This window comes from Salmo salar, chromosome ssa01 (genome assembly GCF_905237065.1).
Source record: "Salmo salar chromosome ssa01, Ssal_v3.1, whole genome shotgun sequence".
Taxonomy (NCBI): Eukaryota; Metazoa; Chordata; class Actinopteri; order Salmoniformes; family Salmonidae; genus Salmo; species Salmo salar.
Genome location: NC_059442.1, coordinates 121,074,480 through 121,093,400, shown reverse-complemented (window position 1 = coordinate 121,093,400; position 18,921 = coordinate 121,074,480). Strand labels below are relative to the sequence as shown.

The 18,921-nt window shown below is 41.9% G+C and overlaps 1 protein-coding gene across 1 annotated transcript in view; it reads left to right on the top strand.

Annotated features, from left to right (window-relative positions):
• The window catches only part of LOC106560554 (calmodulin-regulated spectrin-associated protein 1-B), a 166,854-nt gene that overhangs the window by 86,012 nt on the left and 61,921 nt on the right, over positions 1-18,921 (top strand). The window contains exon 6 of the mRNA XM_014123552.2: positions 11,474-11,615. Coding sequence (XP_013979027.1) covers positions 11,474-11,615 — 142 coding nt within the window. The remainder of the gene's footprint in view (positions 1-11,473; positions 11,616-18,921) is intronic.

Here is an 18,921-nt window from a genome sequence, read left to right as displayed (position 1 = left end):
AGTCAGGTTGAGACCCTGGTAAGGACGACGAGCACGCAGATGAGCTTCCCTGAGACGGTTTCTGACAGTTTGTGCAGAAATTCTTTGCTTGTGCAAACCCACAGTTTCATCAGCTGTCTGGGTGGCTGGTCTCAGATGATCCCACAGGTGAAGAAACAGAATGTGGAGGTCCTGGGCTGGCGTGATTACACGTGTTCTGCAATTGTGAGGCCGGATGGATGTACTAGGCAAATTCTCTAAAACAACATTGGAGGCTTATGGTAGGGAAATTAACATTAAATTCTCTGGCAACAGCTCTGGTGGACATTCCTGCAAACAGGATGCCAATTTGCACGCTCCCTCAATAATTGAGACATCTGTGGCATAGTGTTGTGTGACAAAACTGCTTATTTTAGAGTGGCCTTTTATTGTGCCCAGCACAAGGTGCACCTGTGTAATGATCGTGCTGTTTAATAAACTTCTTGATATACCACACCTGTCAGGTGGATGGATTATCTTGGCAAAGGAGAAATGCTCACTCACAGGGATGTAAACACATTTGTGCACAAAATTGAAAATAAATACGGTATTTGTGCGTTAAGAAAATTTCTGGGATCTTTTATTTCAGCTCATGAAACATGGGACCAAACATTTTACATGTTGTTTATATTTTTGTTTTAGATGCTTTTCTCTGACAGCCGAAACTCAATAATCAAGGTTTATACAAATCTCTGCTGTTGAAAACTAAATATTAGTTTAAAAGAAATGTGAGATGTCTAGATGCTTTTTATAGTGGATATCAAATTTATACATTCCCTGCCTGGGCTGATGAGACAGTGGATTGCACAGTCAGATAGAACAGAGTAAATAGGCATTTTAACATCATAGATTTAGTTGGTGGTAACTTGTGGAATAGACACCGTCTGGAATGTGCTTTTAGCCAATCATCATTCAGGATTAGACCCACCAGTTATATCAAATTTGATAGACAACACTAACTATAGCTGTAACGATAAACCAAAAATGATCAACACCTACATTGCCCTCTTACCGAAGCAATTTTGCTTACGTTGGCGGTTAGGCTACACAACGTTCCTGCTTAAACCATTATTTGTTCGTAATGTGCCTGCTTCATGCAATGAAAATATCTGGCCTGTCCCTGTTTTGATGTTGGCCCTAACTCCCGCTCCCCCCTTTACACACGGAGTGAAGGGAGACATGCATTCTGAAAAGCGTAAGCATACTGACAGTTGAGCAACATTTAGAAATATAATTGCAGGAAAGTGTTTAAAACAACTACTGTTACTGTTGTTAAGAAAGAGGTCTCAGTTTTATGAGTATAACAATTATTTCTCAAATGTCAATATAGAGGAAATAACACCACTTTACAAACAGAGTATGTACAGTTGAAGTCGGAAGCTTACATACACTAAGGTTGGAGTCATTAAAACAAATTTTTCAACCACTCCACAAATTTCTTGTTAATGAACTATAGTTTTGGCAAGTCGGTTAGGACATCTACTTCGTGCTTGACACAAGTAATTTTTCCAACAATTGTTTACAGACAGATTATTTCACTTATAATTCACTGTATCACAATTCCAGTGGGTCAGAAGTTTACATACACTAAGTTGACAGTGCCTTTAAACAGCTTGGAAAATTCCAGAAAATTATGTATTGGCTTTAGAAGCTTCTGATAGGCTTATTGACATCATTTGAGTCAATTGGAGGTGTACCTGTGGATGTATTTCAAGACCTACCTTCAAACTCAGTGCCTCTGCTTGACATCATGGGAAAATCAAAAGAAATCAGCCAAGACCTGAGAAAATAAATTGTTGACCTCTACAAGTCTGGTTCATCCTTGGGAGCAATTTCCAAACGCCTGAAGGTACCACGTTCAACAATACCACGTACAAACAATAGTACACAAGTATAAAAACCCTGGGACCACGCAGCCGTCATCCCGCTCAGAAAGGAGACGCGTTCGGTCTCCTTGAGATGAACGTACTTTGGTGTGAAAAGTGCAAATCAATCCCAGAACAACAGCAATGGACCTTGTGAAGATGCTGGAGGAAACAGGTACAAAAGTATCTATATCCACAGTAAAACGAGTCCTATATCAACATAACCTGAAAGGCCGCTCAGCAAGGAAGAAGCCAGTGCTCCAAAATCGCCATAAAAAAGCCAGACCACTGTTTGCAACTGAACATGGGGACAAAGATCGTACTTTTTGGAGAAATGTCCTCTGGTCTGATTAAACAAAAATACAACTGTTTTTCCATAATGACCATTCTTATGTTTGGAGGAAAAAGGGCTTGCAAGCCGAAGACACCATCCCAACCGCGACGCACGGGGGTGGCAGCATCATGTGGTGGGGGTGCTTTGCTGCAGGAGGGACTGGTGCACTTCACAAAATAGATGGCATCATGAGGCAGGAAAATTATGTGGATATATTGAAGCAACAATCTCAAGACATCATTCAGGAAGTTAAAGCTTGGTGGAAAATAGTCTTCCAAATGGACAATGACCCCAAGCATACTTCCAAAGTTGTGGCAAAATGGCTTAAGGACAACGAAGTCAAGGTATTGAAGTGGCCACCACAAAGCCCTGACCTCAATCCTATAGAGAATTTGTGGGCAGAACTGAAAAAGTGTGTGCGAGCAAGGAGGCCTACAAACCTGACTCAATTACACTAGCTCTGTCAGGAGGAATGGGCCAAAATTCACCCAACTTATTGTGGGAAGCTTGTGGAAGGCTACCCAAAACGTTTCACCCAAGTTAAACTATTTAAAGGCATTGCTACCAAATACTAATTGAGTGTATGTAAACTTCTGACCCACTGGGAATGTGATGAAAGAAATAAAAGCTGAAATAAATCACTACTATTATTCTGATATTTCACATTCTTAAAATAAAGTGGTGATCCTAACTGACCTAAAACAGCCAATTTTTACTTGGATTAAATGCCAGGAATGATGAAAAACTGAGTTTAAATGTACTTGGCTAAGGTGTATGTGAACTTCCGACTTCAACTGTAATTGAGACGATGCGCCAGCGGTAGCCTGGGCAGTCACTAGTGGGCGCTATGGATCTCCACTATCGTATGGGCTTGATGTGCACAGCCGGGAATACACTTGTGTATGCCCATTTTCCCTGTTTTCTCTACCTTCTGGCCATTCAATCTGGTTGAGGAGGAGATCGAAAGCCTTTACAGCCTGAGTGGAGAATGTTTTATGTACAAACCAGTCGCCAGGTGACACGAGTGTATTACCGGCTGTGCACATCAAGCCCAGACGATAGCGGAGAGCCATAGCGCCCACTAGCGGCTGCCCACTCTACGCCAGCGGAATGAAGCGGAGCTCCCCATTTGCGTTAAATACATAGTGGTCTAAATATGGAACGTTTTTGGAGGAGATTACATTTACTGTTAGATCAATTGCATGGCTATCTAGCAACAATATCATATTTAGAGTTAGCTATCTAGTTAATGTGTTTTGAGTTCCACTTTCTCAGTTGGCAAATTATGTAGCATATAAGCATAACCTAGGCCAATATGCACAAAAAACATGCAGGCAAATTAATTTCTATGTAGCCAAAAATATATCAGATTTTTCTGGATCCTATTTTGACATGTTATGCATCAAAAGTGCTCCCGAGTGGCCGCAGCGGTCTAAGACACTGCATCTCAGTGCAAGAGGCGTCACTATAGTACCTGGTTCGAATCCAGGCTGTATCACATCTGGCCATGAGTCCCATCGGGCGGTGCACAATTGGCTCGTCTGGGTTTGGCCGTCATTGTAAATAAGAATTTGTTCTTAACTGACTTGCCTGCCTAGTTAAATAAAGGTTCAACAAAAATGAAGGTATTAGATGAAATACCTATCTTCGAACATGTCTTACCTTGCACTGGAAAAAGTCAGTCTAGAGCGCTTCCACTTAGCTATCTTGCTTCAAAGCTTTGCCATTTGATACCTGATTTTATTAGACTTTTTGTCTAATAATGTTCTAATGTTATAGCATAGTACCCCCAGGTGAGCTACTGGGTGTGGAGGCTTTTGTTCCAGCCCTACTCTAACACACCAGATTCTACAAATCAACTGCTCAACAGGACATTATTAAGCTGACGCAGGTGTGTTTTGAGCAGGGCTGGATCAAAAGCCTGCACAGCCAGGGGCCTAGCTCCCTGCATGGAGAGTTGACCACATGTTTTATACAGTAACCGTGCTGTATATTTGACTTTAAGGCGTTTTTCCCAGTGGTGTTGTTATGGTATTGAGTATCATTATACTAGCTAATGATTAATCCATTGGGGTAGCCTAAACAAATGCAGATAGGCAACCCCATCCTTCAGCCATCTTTAACTTTGCCACAATGCTACTACTTCCGTTAGGCTACAGGAGCATGCTCATTGCTAAAATGGCACACCTGTCTCATAATACACTACATGACTGAATGCTCATCGATCATCTAATTCCAAAATCAGAGGCATTAATATGGAGTTGGCCCCCCCTTTGCTGCTATAACACCCTCTACCCTTCTGGGAAGGGTTTCCACTAGATGTTGGAGCATTGTGGTGGGGACTTCCTTCCATTCAGCAGCAAGAGCATTAGTGAGGTCGGGCACTGATGTTGGGCGATTAGGCCTGGCTCGTAGACGGCGTTCCAATTCATCCCAAATGTGTTCGATGGGGATGAGGTCAGGGCTCTGTGCAGGCCAGTCAAGTTCTTCCACACCCATCTCAACAATCCATTTCTATATGGACCTCGCTTTGTGCACAGGGGCATTGTCATGCTGAAACAGGAAAGGACCTTCCCCAAACTGTTGCCACAAAGTTGGAAGAACCGAATCACCTACAATGTCATTGTATACTGTAGCATTAATATTTCCCTTCACTGGTAGGGGTGTCCACACACTTTTGTAAATATAGTGTATGAGCCATGTAGACTATAGCCTTTGGTGAAAGAGCCAGCCCTAAAAATACTACCTTTTGCCAACTTGACTTTGTCTCGGGCCTAACAACACCCGTGCCAATATATCCTCCAAACACCAGCTTCAAGGGCATTATCACTTAAATGGAGAATATTTGTGACAAAAATAAGTGGTTAAATATGTGTATTTAATACGTATTTGTGTGCGACTGGGGACCGCATGAGTCCATAATCATCTCTCTCTGTCTATGTCTCTGTGTCTCTGTCCAGCCTGATCTCATGCATGCACTGGCTTATTGGAACCAGTGGCGTTGTCTCGCGTGGTAACGTGCACCCCATTAACCCGGCCCTTTCACCGCCTCTAACCTGCTACACTGCTATCCCCTGTATACAACCTCCATTCACCACTGCCACTTGTGTCTCGGGCTGGGCAATATATCAAATTAATTTAATATGTTTTAGTGCGATGTTCCAAATGCCGTTAATGCAAGTATCAATGTTTTTATATTTTGTAGTTTATATGAGCGTTTGTCTTTATGGACTCGTCTCATTCGCTCCTTCTGTGCAGTGTGCACCTTCCCACTCGCACACAGGCACCAAGCCCCTACCACTTACAACTACAAAGATGAAGTGGGCTTGTGCTTAAGAGATTGTTTATGAGACCTGTGTTAGTTTTCTATAATGCCTGATGCCAGAAGTTAGTAAATATTAGTGGATATTGTGCATGGTTCTGGTAAAAAAAATTACATAAAGGGCATTTTCATAGAGAGACTTGAAAGCAGATCAGTGATTATTGAAAAAAGCTGGTTAAACTATTATTTTGATTAAATACTGTAACATTTTTAGTGGTTCTTATGATTGTGGAACACCTATTTTTCTATGACATTTTTTATTCAACATTTATTTTGACAGAGAAGACATATTGAGACCTAGGTCTCTTTTCCAAATGTTCCCTGTATAATACAATCTAAAATACACATTAAACACAATAGATACTGTTTATATATCAGACCCCTTCACTATTCTAAAATGCATTAAATACTTTTTTCCCCTCATCAATCTAAACACAATACCCCATAATGACAAACCAAAAACAGGTTTTTAGAACTTTTTGCAACATGGGGAGTTTATCCCACACGTCTGCAGATCCTCTTAAGCTCTCAGGTTGGATGGGGAGCGTCACTGCACAGCTATTTTCAGGTCTCTCCAGAGATGTTTGATCGGGTTCAAGTCCGGGCTCTGGCTGGGCCACTCAAGGACATTCAGAGACTTGTTCCGAAGCCACTCCTGCGTTGTCTTGGCTGTGTGCTTAGGGTCGTTGTCTTTTTGGAAGGTGAACCTTCGCCCCAGTTTGAGGTCCTGAGTTCTCTGGATCTCTCTGTACTTTGCTCTGTTAATCTTTCCCTCGATCCTGACTAGTCTCCCAGTCCCTGCCGCTGAAAAACATCCCCACATCATGATGTTGATGCTTCTCTGTAGGGATGGTATTGGCCAGGTGATGAGTGGTGCCTAGTTTCCTCCAGACATGACGCTTGGCATTCAGGCCAAATTGTTTTATCTTGGTTTCATCAGACCAGAGAATCTTGTTTCTCATGGTCTGAGAGTCCTTTAGTTGCATTTTAGCAAACTTCAAACAGGCTGTCGTGCCTTTTACTGCCTTTTACTGAGGAGTGGCTTCCATCTGGCCATTCTACCATTAAGGCCAGATGAGTGGAGTGCTGCAGAGTTGGTTGTCCTTCTGGAAGGTTCTTCTATCTCCACAGAGGAACTCTGGATGTCTGTCAGAGTGACTATCTGGTTCTTGGTCACCTCCCTGACCAAGGCCCTTCTCCCCTGATTGCTCAGAGTTGATTTTGAAGGATCTCTAGGGCTGGGCCGTGTAGGCTTAGTCACCTGCTGGGTTAGGTTTAGATCATTACACATGTTTTTTTAGATTGTCACCCAGGATAATAACTTCGAATTTTAGTAAAGGGAAATGGATATCAATAAAGTTATTTTTAATTGAATGGCCACTCCACCACCTCTACCCTGTCTTATCAGCTCTGAACAGATGATAACCCTCCATATTAATATCAGAGCCCAGAATGTCCCGAGAGATCCAAGATTCAGTCAATACCAGAATATCCGGATATGTCTGCATAACCCAGATCTTGATGTAATCTAGTTTAGGAAGTAAGCTCCTAATGTTCAGATGCATCAACCTAAGTCCTTTAACGAATTTTAAAGTCGCAATTTTAAATTCCAACTCAAACAAGCTAGGTTCAATAGGCGGTTGCAGACCCTGTCTGATGGTTGATATTGATATAGTTGTAATGACTATAAGATTGCATAGAACTGCACCATTTGGTCTTTCCCTAATAGTAATAGAGGAAGGAAAATATTGGAATTGCTTTTCCAAGGTTAACACCATATGGCCTGAGGCTGCAGACAATGTCAATACGAGGAACTCTCAGAGTAACCAATGATGGAATGTTAGAAACGGACTTACATGAGCTTTGATCGCTATCATGCAACAGCCCAAGGCCTCTACGTGATTTGAAAACCAAGGGGGTGTTCAAGTTTATGGAATTCACATTTGAACTTAAAGCACTGGGTGAGCAGACCACAGTGGACTCATCTTTTGAGTTAACAATAGCAGATCTAAGAGTGGAGTTCAAATGAATGGGTTAAAGATTACAACTGACAACACCCCTAGTAGTATAGACAAGAGTACGATGATAATGCTTAGAAAGGATGGGAGGTACTATCTGAACGGGGCTTGGTCTGTCTCCGAGTCAATGTCTTAATGCAGTCTTGAAATATGAAGAGGGGGTCCAGGCTCCTGGGATGGGAGGTCGGGTTGGATGGGAAGGACAGGTGTGAGGGGAGAGGTGACTTCACTAGGGAGATCAGCCCTTGATCAGTCAGAGATATATTGTGGTGAGGCAGTGGCACAACGACCAGGCTGAGGAGTAGAAAAGGAAAAGGTCTTAGAGGGGGACCTGTCCAGGATACGCTGCAATGTCTCAATTTGCTTCTGGACGTCCAGCTCAGACATATATTCCTCAATAAGCTGACAGTTTCCACATTGGAAATTTGGCCGGCCAATATTATCCAGAGAACTGTGTGAAATAGGTGCAGCTCCTACATGGGATGGAACATTCACCATAGTCTCTGAACGTGGTTGCTGCCAATCTGGAAAAAGTCAGTTTCCCCTTGTGGCAGAAAGTGGTAGACTCATTTTGGAACAATTCTGTTAAAATCCATGTAAATAAAATAGGTTGTTGACTAATCAGCTAAAAGTCAATCAATCCACACAGTGAGATAGTTAGATTGAATCACACAGTTTGTAGGATCACCACTGTTATAGGCAGCAAGCCAAAACCCAACCACAAGCTAGTGTTGGGTTCTAGCTTGAAATATACTTATTCATGTTACTGTACTAGAACTTATTGATTACTTTACATATCTAATGAATGTATATGTTGGGGTCAATGGACAGTGCATAAGAACTAGGTGTATGGAAACATACTGAGTGAGGAATGGGGAGTGCCGAAAGTTTACATTTGGTCAAAACATGGTATTGTTAAATCTCGTGGCTCCTAAAGAGGGAGGCAAAGGTCTACAGTCTGGTTTCAGTCACTGATAAGGTAGGACAGTCGTGGATAAGGGAAGAGCGAGGAATTCGGCCCGAGGTCAGGTCAGATGATGTGAGAAGGAACAGTCCTATCCCACACACATATACTTCCATGCCCATGAAGGTTCTAGCATGAGGCAGGGCCATGACTACACCAGTGAGAGGAACAAATTAAGTTCATGACTAGCAACAGAGGTATTGGCTGTCTAGATGTGCAAGGAGTTGACTCCGCCTAGTAGGAGGGTATAAATATATGTGCTTGTGTAAACATGTCTTTGTCTTTGCAGCTGTTTGACCCAGTGGGTGAATAAACTTGGTTTGAGCTTTTTCTAGTTTTTACTCCGTTTGTTCAGAACCTAACACTAGAAACCAGCCAGCACTAGGACCCACAATAAACACACCCAAGGCGCCAAACTGGCCAACATAACAACAGCAAGGAAAGAGTGGTGACTTACTCAGTGCGATTAAATGCTGGGGCCGATCAAAACAGCAACGCAATGGAGGCCGTGTTAGCAGTATTATAGCCAGGAGAGAAGCACCTTGGAGGGGATGTAGTTTCCAGTACAGGCCGGTGGAAAGCTGGGAGGGTGGCAAGCGCTACACCTAAAAGCTTTTCAGCTATTTAGTTTAGAAGTAATTTTACAAGCCCTGAATTTATTAGATTATTCCTGACTGTTTGAAATGCAGTGTATTGACCTTTTAATTTAGCAACAAAGCTTATGTAGAGAAAACAAAACAAATGAATTGAGATTTACAGTTGAAGTCGGAAGTTTACATACATCTTAACCAAATACATTTAAACTCAGTTTTTCACAATTCCTGACATTTAATCCTAGTAAAAATTCCCTGTCTTAGGTCAGTTAGGATCACCACTTTATTTTAAGAATGTGAAATGTCAGAATAATAGTCGAGAGAATTCATTATTTCAGCTTTTATTTCTTTCATCACATTCCCAGTGAGTCAGAAGTTTACATACACTCAATTAGTATTTGGTAGCAATGCCTTTAAATTGTTTAACTTGGGTCAAACATTTCGGGTAGCCTTCCACAAGCTTCCCACAATAAGTTGGGTGAATTTTGGCCCATTCCTCCTGACAGAGCTAGTGTAATTGAGTCAGGTTTGTAGGCCTCCTTGCTCGCACATGCTTTTTCAGTCCTGCCCACAAATTTTCTATTGGATTGAGGTCAGGGCTTTCTGATGGCCACTCCAATAGCTTGACTTTGTTGTCCTTAAGCCATTTTGCCACAACTTTGGAAGTATGCTTGGGGTCATTGTCCATTTGGGAGATCCATTTGCGACCAAGCTTTAACTTCCCGACTGATGTCTTGAGATTGTTGTTTCAATATATCCACATAATTTTCCTGCCTCATGATGCCATCTATTTTGTGAAGTGCACCAGTCCCTCTTGCAGCAAAGCACCCCCACAACATGATGCTGCCCCCACACGTGCTTCGCGGTTGGGATGGTGTTCTTCGGCTTGCAAGCCTCCCCATTTTTCCTCCGCTATGGCTCTCCGCTATCGTCTGGGCTTGATGTGCACAGCCGGTAATACACTCGTGTCAACTTAACGATGAGCATTATGGCCATACAGTTGTATTTTGGTTTCATCTGACCAGAAGACATTTTTCCAAAAAGTACGGTCTTTGTCCCCATGTGCAGTTGCAAAACTTAGTCTGGCTTTTTTTATGGCGGTTTTGGAGCACTGGCTTCTTCCTTGCTGAGCGGCCTTTCAGGTTGTGCCGATATAGAACTCGTTTTACTGTGGATATAGATACTTTTGTACCTGTTTCCTCCAGCATCTTCACAAGGTCCTTTGCTGTTGTTCTGTGATTGATTTGCACTTTTCGCACCAAAGTACATTAATCTATAGGAGACAGAACGCGTCTCCTTCCTGAACGGTATGACGGCTGCGTGGTCCCACAGTGTTTATACTTGCATACTATTGTTTGTACAGATGAACGTGGTACCTTCAGGCATTTGGAAATTGCTCCCAAGGATGAACCAGACTTGTGGAGGTCTACAATTATTGTGGAGGTCTTGGCTGATTTATTTTGATTTTCCCATGATGTCAAGCAAAGAGGCACTGAGTTTGAAGGTAGGCCTTGAAATACATCCACAGGTACACATTCAAATGATGTCAATTAGCCTGTCAGAAGCTTCTAAAGCAATGACATCATTTTCTGGAATTTTCCAAGCTGTTTATAGGCACAGTCAACTTCGTTTATGGTAATTTCTGACCCACTGGAATTGTGAATTATCAGTGAAATAATCTGTCTGTAAACAATTTTTGGAAAAATTACCTGTGTCATGCACACAGTAGATGTCCTAACCGGCTTGCCAAAACTATAGTTTGTTAACAAGAAATTTGTGGAGTGGTTGAACGAGTTTTAATGACTCCAATCTAAGTGTATGTAAACTTCCGACTTCAACTGTATATTGTCATTGGACCATAAATGTGAAAAAATCAAGATATGATTTTTAGGCAATACTGGTCTTATATCTCTACTCTTGTAGAAGAGCTTATTGTAAGGGTTGGTGTTATCTGTGTAGCTTACATAATGAATGTGATAGCTACTTACTCTCACTGATTCCTGGCTGTTGGTGTGGTGGTAGTTTTGTTGTTCTTGCTGTGCTCTTCTTGGCATGCAACTTCTGCTGATGACTTAACAAACTAACAAAGCAGAGCTCCTCAAATTACCTTCTAAGTCCGTGCAGAGAGGAGGATCGTGAACTCCACTGTCTCTGACCCAGGATAAACTCAGAGAGCTAAACAGAGCTATTTAAATCTGCTATGTCACTGGCAGGAGCAGGCTGCCAAGAAGACACCCACTACAGTGGTGTGTGTGCGTGCGTGCGTCTGTGCATTGTGTGTGAGAAGGACTGTTCATGCCACACAGGCTGACCCAGTCCTTGCCCCTGTCTGACCTCTGACCCATTTTTGTGTGTGTAGGTGCGATACCGTAGAGACCACCTCTCTGGCCGGCAGCTCCAGCACTTCCCCATGCTGGATGACCTCATGAAGGACATGTGTGATGGCGCCGCTCTGCTGTCAGTGGTGCACTTCTACTGCCCCGAATTTATGAGGCTAGAGGGTAGGTTGTCTTCTAACTGCCTTGAACTCATGAGTTCAGAGGTGTCAAGCATACCGGATCCGGCCTGCGAGCCGATTCAATGCTGGTGGTTTGAGTAAAAAAAGAATAACTCAATCTACATTTAAATTACTACAACCGAATAGGAACTGTGTAGAGATGATAATAGACCTACATGTATAAAGTCTCTTCACTTGAATCATCAAAGCGTCAAGCATTGAACATTTAAAAAAGGATGGTTAGAGGACAATTTTGTGCAAATTTTGACAGCAAGGAAGTATTGCCTATTTTCAGTGCGGCTCTCTGGACCTCGGTGAAGACCGAATGCGTCCCACGGGGAAAAATTTGTTACATACCCCTGGGCTAGAGGGTACCCAAAGGAGGACGGAAAATGGGTGTCCTCCGGCTACACCATGGTGCTACCTCAAAGAATGCTGTTGAGGCTACCGTAGACCTTCATTGCAAAACAGTGTCTCAGCGAATAACTTTTTAAACTTCTCACTCTATTCTAAATATGCACCATTCTGGTTTTAGATCTGGACATGTGATGTGGTAAATTGCCTAGATCATAAAATCATTGTGCTGCCCTATTTATAGACCTTTCCAATGCATTTGACATTGTTGACCATTCCCTACTCATTCAAAAACTGTCTGAAATGGGCCTGGACAAGGAGTCTTCCAAATGGTTTAAGAGCCATCTGACAGATGGGACACTGTGTGCTTTCTGATGGTGTCAAGTCTGGTTTCCTCGATATTAAGAAAGGTGTACTGTATTAAATGCTGTAATATTAATCTGTATGCAGACGACACGGTTATGTATGCCATTGCACCGACTTGACCAAGCTATGTTAGAGCTGCAATCTGATTGTTGCATTACAGAAAGCCCTTGTTGATTTAAAACTTGTACTTAATGCAGGCAAAACAAATATATGTTCTCTAATCTCTCTGATGGGCTACATATTAAATAATCGGATGGCTCTCTCATCAAGCTGGTTCCCGCCTAGAAATATCTGGGCGTCTGGATTGATAAAGGTCTAACGTTTAAAAAAAAAAAGTGTGATATGATAGTTAAAAAGCTAAGATTTAAAATGGGCTTCTTTTTTAGTAATAGATCTGGCCTCTCCATGAACAGAAGGAAGCAGATTGTACAGTCAACTTTCTTGACAGTTCTTGACTCTGGTGACACCATTTACCAGAAGTTGCCAAACGTCAGCCTCGAAACCTTAATGACTTGGAGAAGATCTGCAAAGAGGAGTGGGACAAAATCCCTCCTGATATGTGTGCAAACCTGGTGGCCAACTACAAGAAACGTCTGACCTCTGTGATTGCCAACAAGGGTTTTGCCACCAAGTACTAAGTCATGTTTTGCAGAGGGGTCAAATACTTATTCCCCTCATTAAAATGCAAATAATTTTATAACATTTTTGACATGCGTTTTTCAGGACTTTTTTGTTGTTATTCTCTCTCACTGTTCAAGTAAACCTACTTAAAATTATAGACTGATCATTTCTTTGTAAGTGGGCAAACGTACAAAATCAGCAGGGGATCAAATACTTTTTTCCCCCACTGTATGTAGAAGTTGGATGGAAGAACACCCAGTGCTGCTTACCTGAGATGCCATCATCACAGTCCTTCTTCGTAGGTGTCCGCTATGACTTATTTTGTGTCGGAAAGAAAGGCTGAACAGTATTGGTTGTAGCCAAACTGACACTCAAATAATGGCTGACAAATGGAGAAGCATCATCCATACCTCCCACTAAAGCCCGCTCACAGCTGTTGGGTCCAAAGTGCAAACGAAGAACTAGTGTTTCAATCAACAAAATTCAAATGCAAAAAAAAAAAAAAGAATCACTGAAAGCAAAGGGGGCAGTCTAGCCAAAATGGGTTGTTGATAGCGAAATTCCATTTTTGTTTTGTTTTCAAATACAATTTTTGTTTTGTTTTCAAATACAATCAAAATAAACGTCCCTTTTTCAGGACCCCGTCTTTCAAAGATAATTCGTAAAAATCCAAATAACTTCACAGATCTTCATAGTAAAGGGTTTAAACACTATTTCCCATGCTTGTTCAATGAACCATAAACAATTAATGAACATGCACCTGTGGAACGGTCATTAAGACACTAACAGTTTACAGACGGTAGGCAATTAAGGTCACAGTTATGAAAACTTGGGACACTAAAGGGGCCTTTCTGCTGACTCTGAAAACACCAAAAGAAAGATGCCCACGGTCCCTGCTCATCTGCGTGAACGTGCCTTAGGCGTGCTGCAAGGAGGCATGAGTACTGCAGATGTGGCCAGGGCAATAAATTGCAATGTCCATACTGTGAGACGCCTAAGACAGCGCTACAGGGAGACAGGACGGACAGCTGATCATCCTCGCAGTGGCAGACCACGTGTGATAACACCTGCACAGGATCGGTACATCCGAACATCACACCTGCGGGACAGGTACAGGATGGCAACAACAACTGCCCGAGTTACACCAGGAAACCACAATCCCTCCGTCAGTGCTCAGACTGTCCGCAATAGGCTGAGTGAGGCTGGTTTGAGGGCTTGTAGGCCTGTTGTAAGGCAGGTCCTCACCAGACATCACCGGCAACAACGTTGCCTATGGGCACAAACCCACCGTCGCTGGACCAGACAGGACTGAGAAAAAGTGCTCTTCACTGACGAGTCGCGGTTTTGTCTCACCAGGGGTGATGGTCGGATTTGCATTTATCGCCGAAGGAATGAGCGTTACACCGAGGCCTGTACTCTGGGGCGGGATCGATTTGGAGGTGGAGGGTCCGTCATGGTCTGGGGCGGTGTGTCACAGCATCATCGGACTGAGCTTGTTGTCATTGCAGGCAATCTCAACGCTGTGCGTTACAGGGAAGACCCCTCAAAGAGGTACCTTTCCTGCGGGCTCATCCTGACATGACCCTCCAGCATGACAATGCCACCAGCCATACTGCTCGTTCTGTGCATGATTTCCTGCAAGACAGGAATGTCAGTGTTCTGCCATGGCCAGCGAAAAGCCTGGATCTCAATTCCATTGAGCACATCTGGGACCTGTTGGATCGGAGGGTGAGGGCTAGGGCCATTCCCCCCAGAAATGACCGGGAACTTGCAGGTGCCTTGGTGGAACAGTGGGGTAACATCTCACAGCAAGAACTTGCAAATATGGTGCAGTCCATGAGGAGGAGATGCACTGCAGTACTTAATGCAGCTGATGGCCACACCAGATACTGACTGTTACTTTTGATTTTGACCCCCCCTTTGTTCAGGGACACATTATTCAATTTCTGTTAGTCACATGTCTGTGGAACTTGTCCAGTTTATGTCTCAGTTGTTGAATCTTATTTTCATACAAATATTTACACATGTTAAGTTTGCTGAAAATAAACGCAGTTGACAGTAAGAGGACGTTTCTTTGATCCTTTATATTGGGCAGACAGACCAGTTCCCTACCTCCTCCCGCTGCCACCTGCCTCCTCCATTTTTGGGGTAATTCTGTATTCAATTGGTTGTACTCTTGGATTGAGCAGACCTTCCCGTACAATTCTGATAACTCCATGAAAGACAACTCTACCATTCCAATTTACAATATAATTTTAGAACAAAATACCCTTTTCAAACATCTTTCCCATAAATACAGGTATTTTATCAACCAGCACATTTGAGTTCAGCCATAATATTTTTTTTTATATTTGTTCTATCTTTTCAGGAGGATGAAATTTAAATTGTATCCAGCTCTGCATTGCTTGTTTGAAAAAGATAGATACTTTGAAAAAAAAGTATAATTTTCAATTCATTGAAAATGAGACATGGCAATCTGCACAAAGGCCATTTTTAAACAATAGATTAGCTTTTCTTAGTAATCTACTTGAGAACCATTTAGGGTTCAAGTAAAACTTTTGAATAAGTGAAGCTTTTAGAGAGGTTTAGTGCTTTTATATTTAAATCTCAACGCACCCAATTCATATTCATTATATAGATAGGCATGCTTTATTTTGTCTGGTTTAGCATCCCAGATAAAGCTAAATATTTTTTGCTCATATGATTTGAAAAACTTATCACGAATCTACTGCCAATATTTGTCTATGGAGATTGCATGGCTGTGTGCAATTGCCATATACACCTGTCAGTAACGGGTGTGGCTGAAATAAGCAAAATCCACTAATTTGAAGGGGTGTCCACATACTTCTATGTAATGTAGTGTATATGGACACCATTTAATTTTTTTAAATATATATACATTTTTTAGGAACTCAGTCAGGGTCTCAACTTACTGTTGAGAATTAGCATAGTAGAATACACAAGGTGCAATTTCTAAACTTGATTGTGCATCAGCAGTTCAAGCTCTCCCCATGCTTGTTCACGCTGCTCATTGGTAAGCGAATGCACCTTCTACCTGTCTACCTCCCGCTCGTATAGTGTGTGTGCAGCCAGGTTCCATACAGTGAGCAAGTCCTCCGCTTTCACTCTGTTTGCCGTACTGGTGTGTGACTTGGGTGTGTGTTTGCCATTTCACTGGCTATGCTTGTCTTGGGATGCGGGTTGTGTTTGCGAACACACTGTGGCTCATAGCCAGCCTTTAGAAAATTCCTGTCTAGAGAGACACGGAAGACCAGGTAGCCTATCTAGCCTGTAGTTTCAAATGGAGGTCACGAACAAACATTTTCAATGCTGAATGAGCTGTGTTTATTTTTGCTCTATTCTGGGACAAGGTGGACCATCCGGACTTTCAATGTAGCAAGGTTTGCTTGCAGAGGACTACAGGGGTGAAGTGCCTACTCTTAGCCAGCTTACACAAGCTACTGGGGAATCAACATCCCCCTACTTTCTCTTTCTCTTCTACTCCAGTAGCTGGAGGCCGCTCTGGCCTAGTGGGAGTGTCGCCGTCGAGTCATCTCCACAGCCGATTGGCCGGTGCTCTGCAGGGATCCCTCCCCAAAGGGGTCTCCCCCTTCCCCGGAGAATGGAGTTAGTATGATGCTTCTGGATGACTTAGGGTAGGAACAGGAACATCCACTATCTACCAGCCATGGAGGCACGTCACTCGCCGTGGAAGTTGAAAGCGGCGGCCTTTGGCAATAGGGGCCTCCTTGGCGGTGGGAAGCACTGACCAGATACAGACTTCAAAGAGCTTCGCCACCCTGGATCCAGAGGTTCCGACGCCTTCATCCCTGGGGGTTTCCGCTTCGAGATTGGACCCAGAGGTACCTGCTCCTTTGTCCCCTGTTCTGTCTCCCTCTCCGGTGGCTTCTAAGCTGAATGAGGCTTTGTTAGTTATGGCTATCGGTTAAACAGGCCAAATCAAACTACTTCCTTAGCGCTAGGGCAGACTCTGTTAGTGATCCCTCGAAATTCAAAAAATCTGTTAATTCACTGAAGCCGAGTAATTCCTCTACTTCTCTGCCTAAGCAAGTAGTTTTAGACACATGCGTCATTAATCAGCATTTTATCTGAGCTGGTTTCTTATTTGGTATTTCTGGTCTTGGCCAGTCAGTTGACTGTGCTTCCCACATACAGCCTCCAGTTGCTTCAATGGATGATCAGTCAATCTCACGTGACTTTGGAAATGGTAGTCAGGGTTTTTCTTTTTGGCAACTCAGAAGTTCTTGCTGCCTTATTAGCTATTGACACCAAGAAGTCATTAGGGGCTGATAATTTGGACCCATCTTTGCTTAAGTATGCAGCATCCCTCATTGATGGCTCAGTAACACACTTTTTTTTAAATTAAACTTTAGTATCAGGAAGTATTCAAAATGTGTGGAAAGCAACTTTTGTGCTGCCACTCCATAAGGGCGGGGATAGTAGGGATCCCGATAATTATCAATCCTTTTTCAGGCTCTCTTGTCTTGAGAAAATCCTAGAATCATTGGTCATCAAAGAGCTATGTTATTATCTATCTGTAAATGTTATTCTTAATGTTAATCTTTTTGCATTTTTTATTATTAACCCCTCCACCACACCCCATATACATTTTACATACATGGTACTTTTATATAAAGCATTCACATAAAAATAATACATTACCAAACATAAGCTCTTTAATCCCCCCCCCTCACCCACTCTCAGCCCATACCAGCTATCACCATAGACCACCCTCATTTGGTTTCCATGTGCCATATATTTTTCAATTGTGCTGTGATGTTTTACATACATTTTGAACCTTTCTAATCGTATAGTATCCACAGATTGTGAGCTAAAGATGAAAACATTTCCTACAAGTATTATTATTAAATTATGTTATTTATTGACTGACTATGGCTTTCCAAATCGCACAACACTGCTATTTGTAAGGTACATTTTAAGTGCATGTTGTGATATTTTTTTTTAACCATTCCTGAACCTTTGACCAGAAACAAGCTACATAGGGGCAATACCAGAATAAATGATCTATTGATTCTGTCCCTTCGCAGCAAAATCTACAGAGCTGAGATTGTCGTATGCCCCATATATATAGCATTCTGTTGGCGGCAAGAATTTATATAATAATTTAAATTGAAAAACTTTAAGTGTTGAATCAAGTGTTGTTTTTTGTACCAGTTCATAAACCATGTGCCATGGAATCGGTACATCTAAAATCCTTCCCATTTACTTTGCAACCTGTACGGCGCAGCTGTCAACATTTTTGTCCTAAAATTAAACTGGTATATTTTTCTATTTATGCTAATTCCTTTCAGCCAATTTGTATCTTTAATATAATACAAGTTCCCTACCTTTACCACTTGCCTCAATTTTTTTGGTAATGCTGCAATCAGTTGGTTGTAAATTTGGATTGAGCAGATATTCCCATATGTTTTAGATAGCTGCATATGTGTCAACTCCTCCATTTTCTGTTCATAATATCATTAATAAACGTAATACAATTTTTTTTTTAATTTTTCCATAAAGAATTATTTTTTATTAATCAATATATTTGAGTTTAACCATAACATTTGTTGTAATATTTGTTCTGTCTTTTCTGAAGGATAAAACTTAAATTGTAACCAGCTTTGCATGGCTTGTTTAAGTAAGGGTGATACTTTAGATTAAATGTATTTTTCAATTAGTCAAATGAGAAGTTGTAGTCTGTATATGCAATTTTTTTATTTTTTTTTATCTACTGGATAACCATTTTGGGTTTAAGTATAACTTATTTGTGAGTGAAGCCTTTAGTGAGAGGTTTAAAGCTTTAATATTTAATCATTTTAGCCCCTCAAACTCATTCATTGAATAAATAGGCACGTTTAATTTGGTTCTGGCTTAGCATTCCAAATAAAAGGAAATATTTTTTGCTATATGATTTAAAAAATAAGTCGTATATTATCTCCAATATA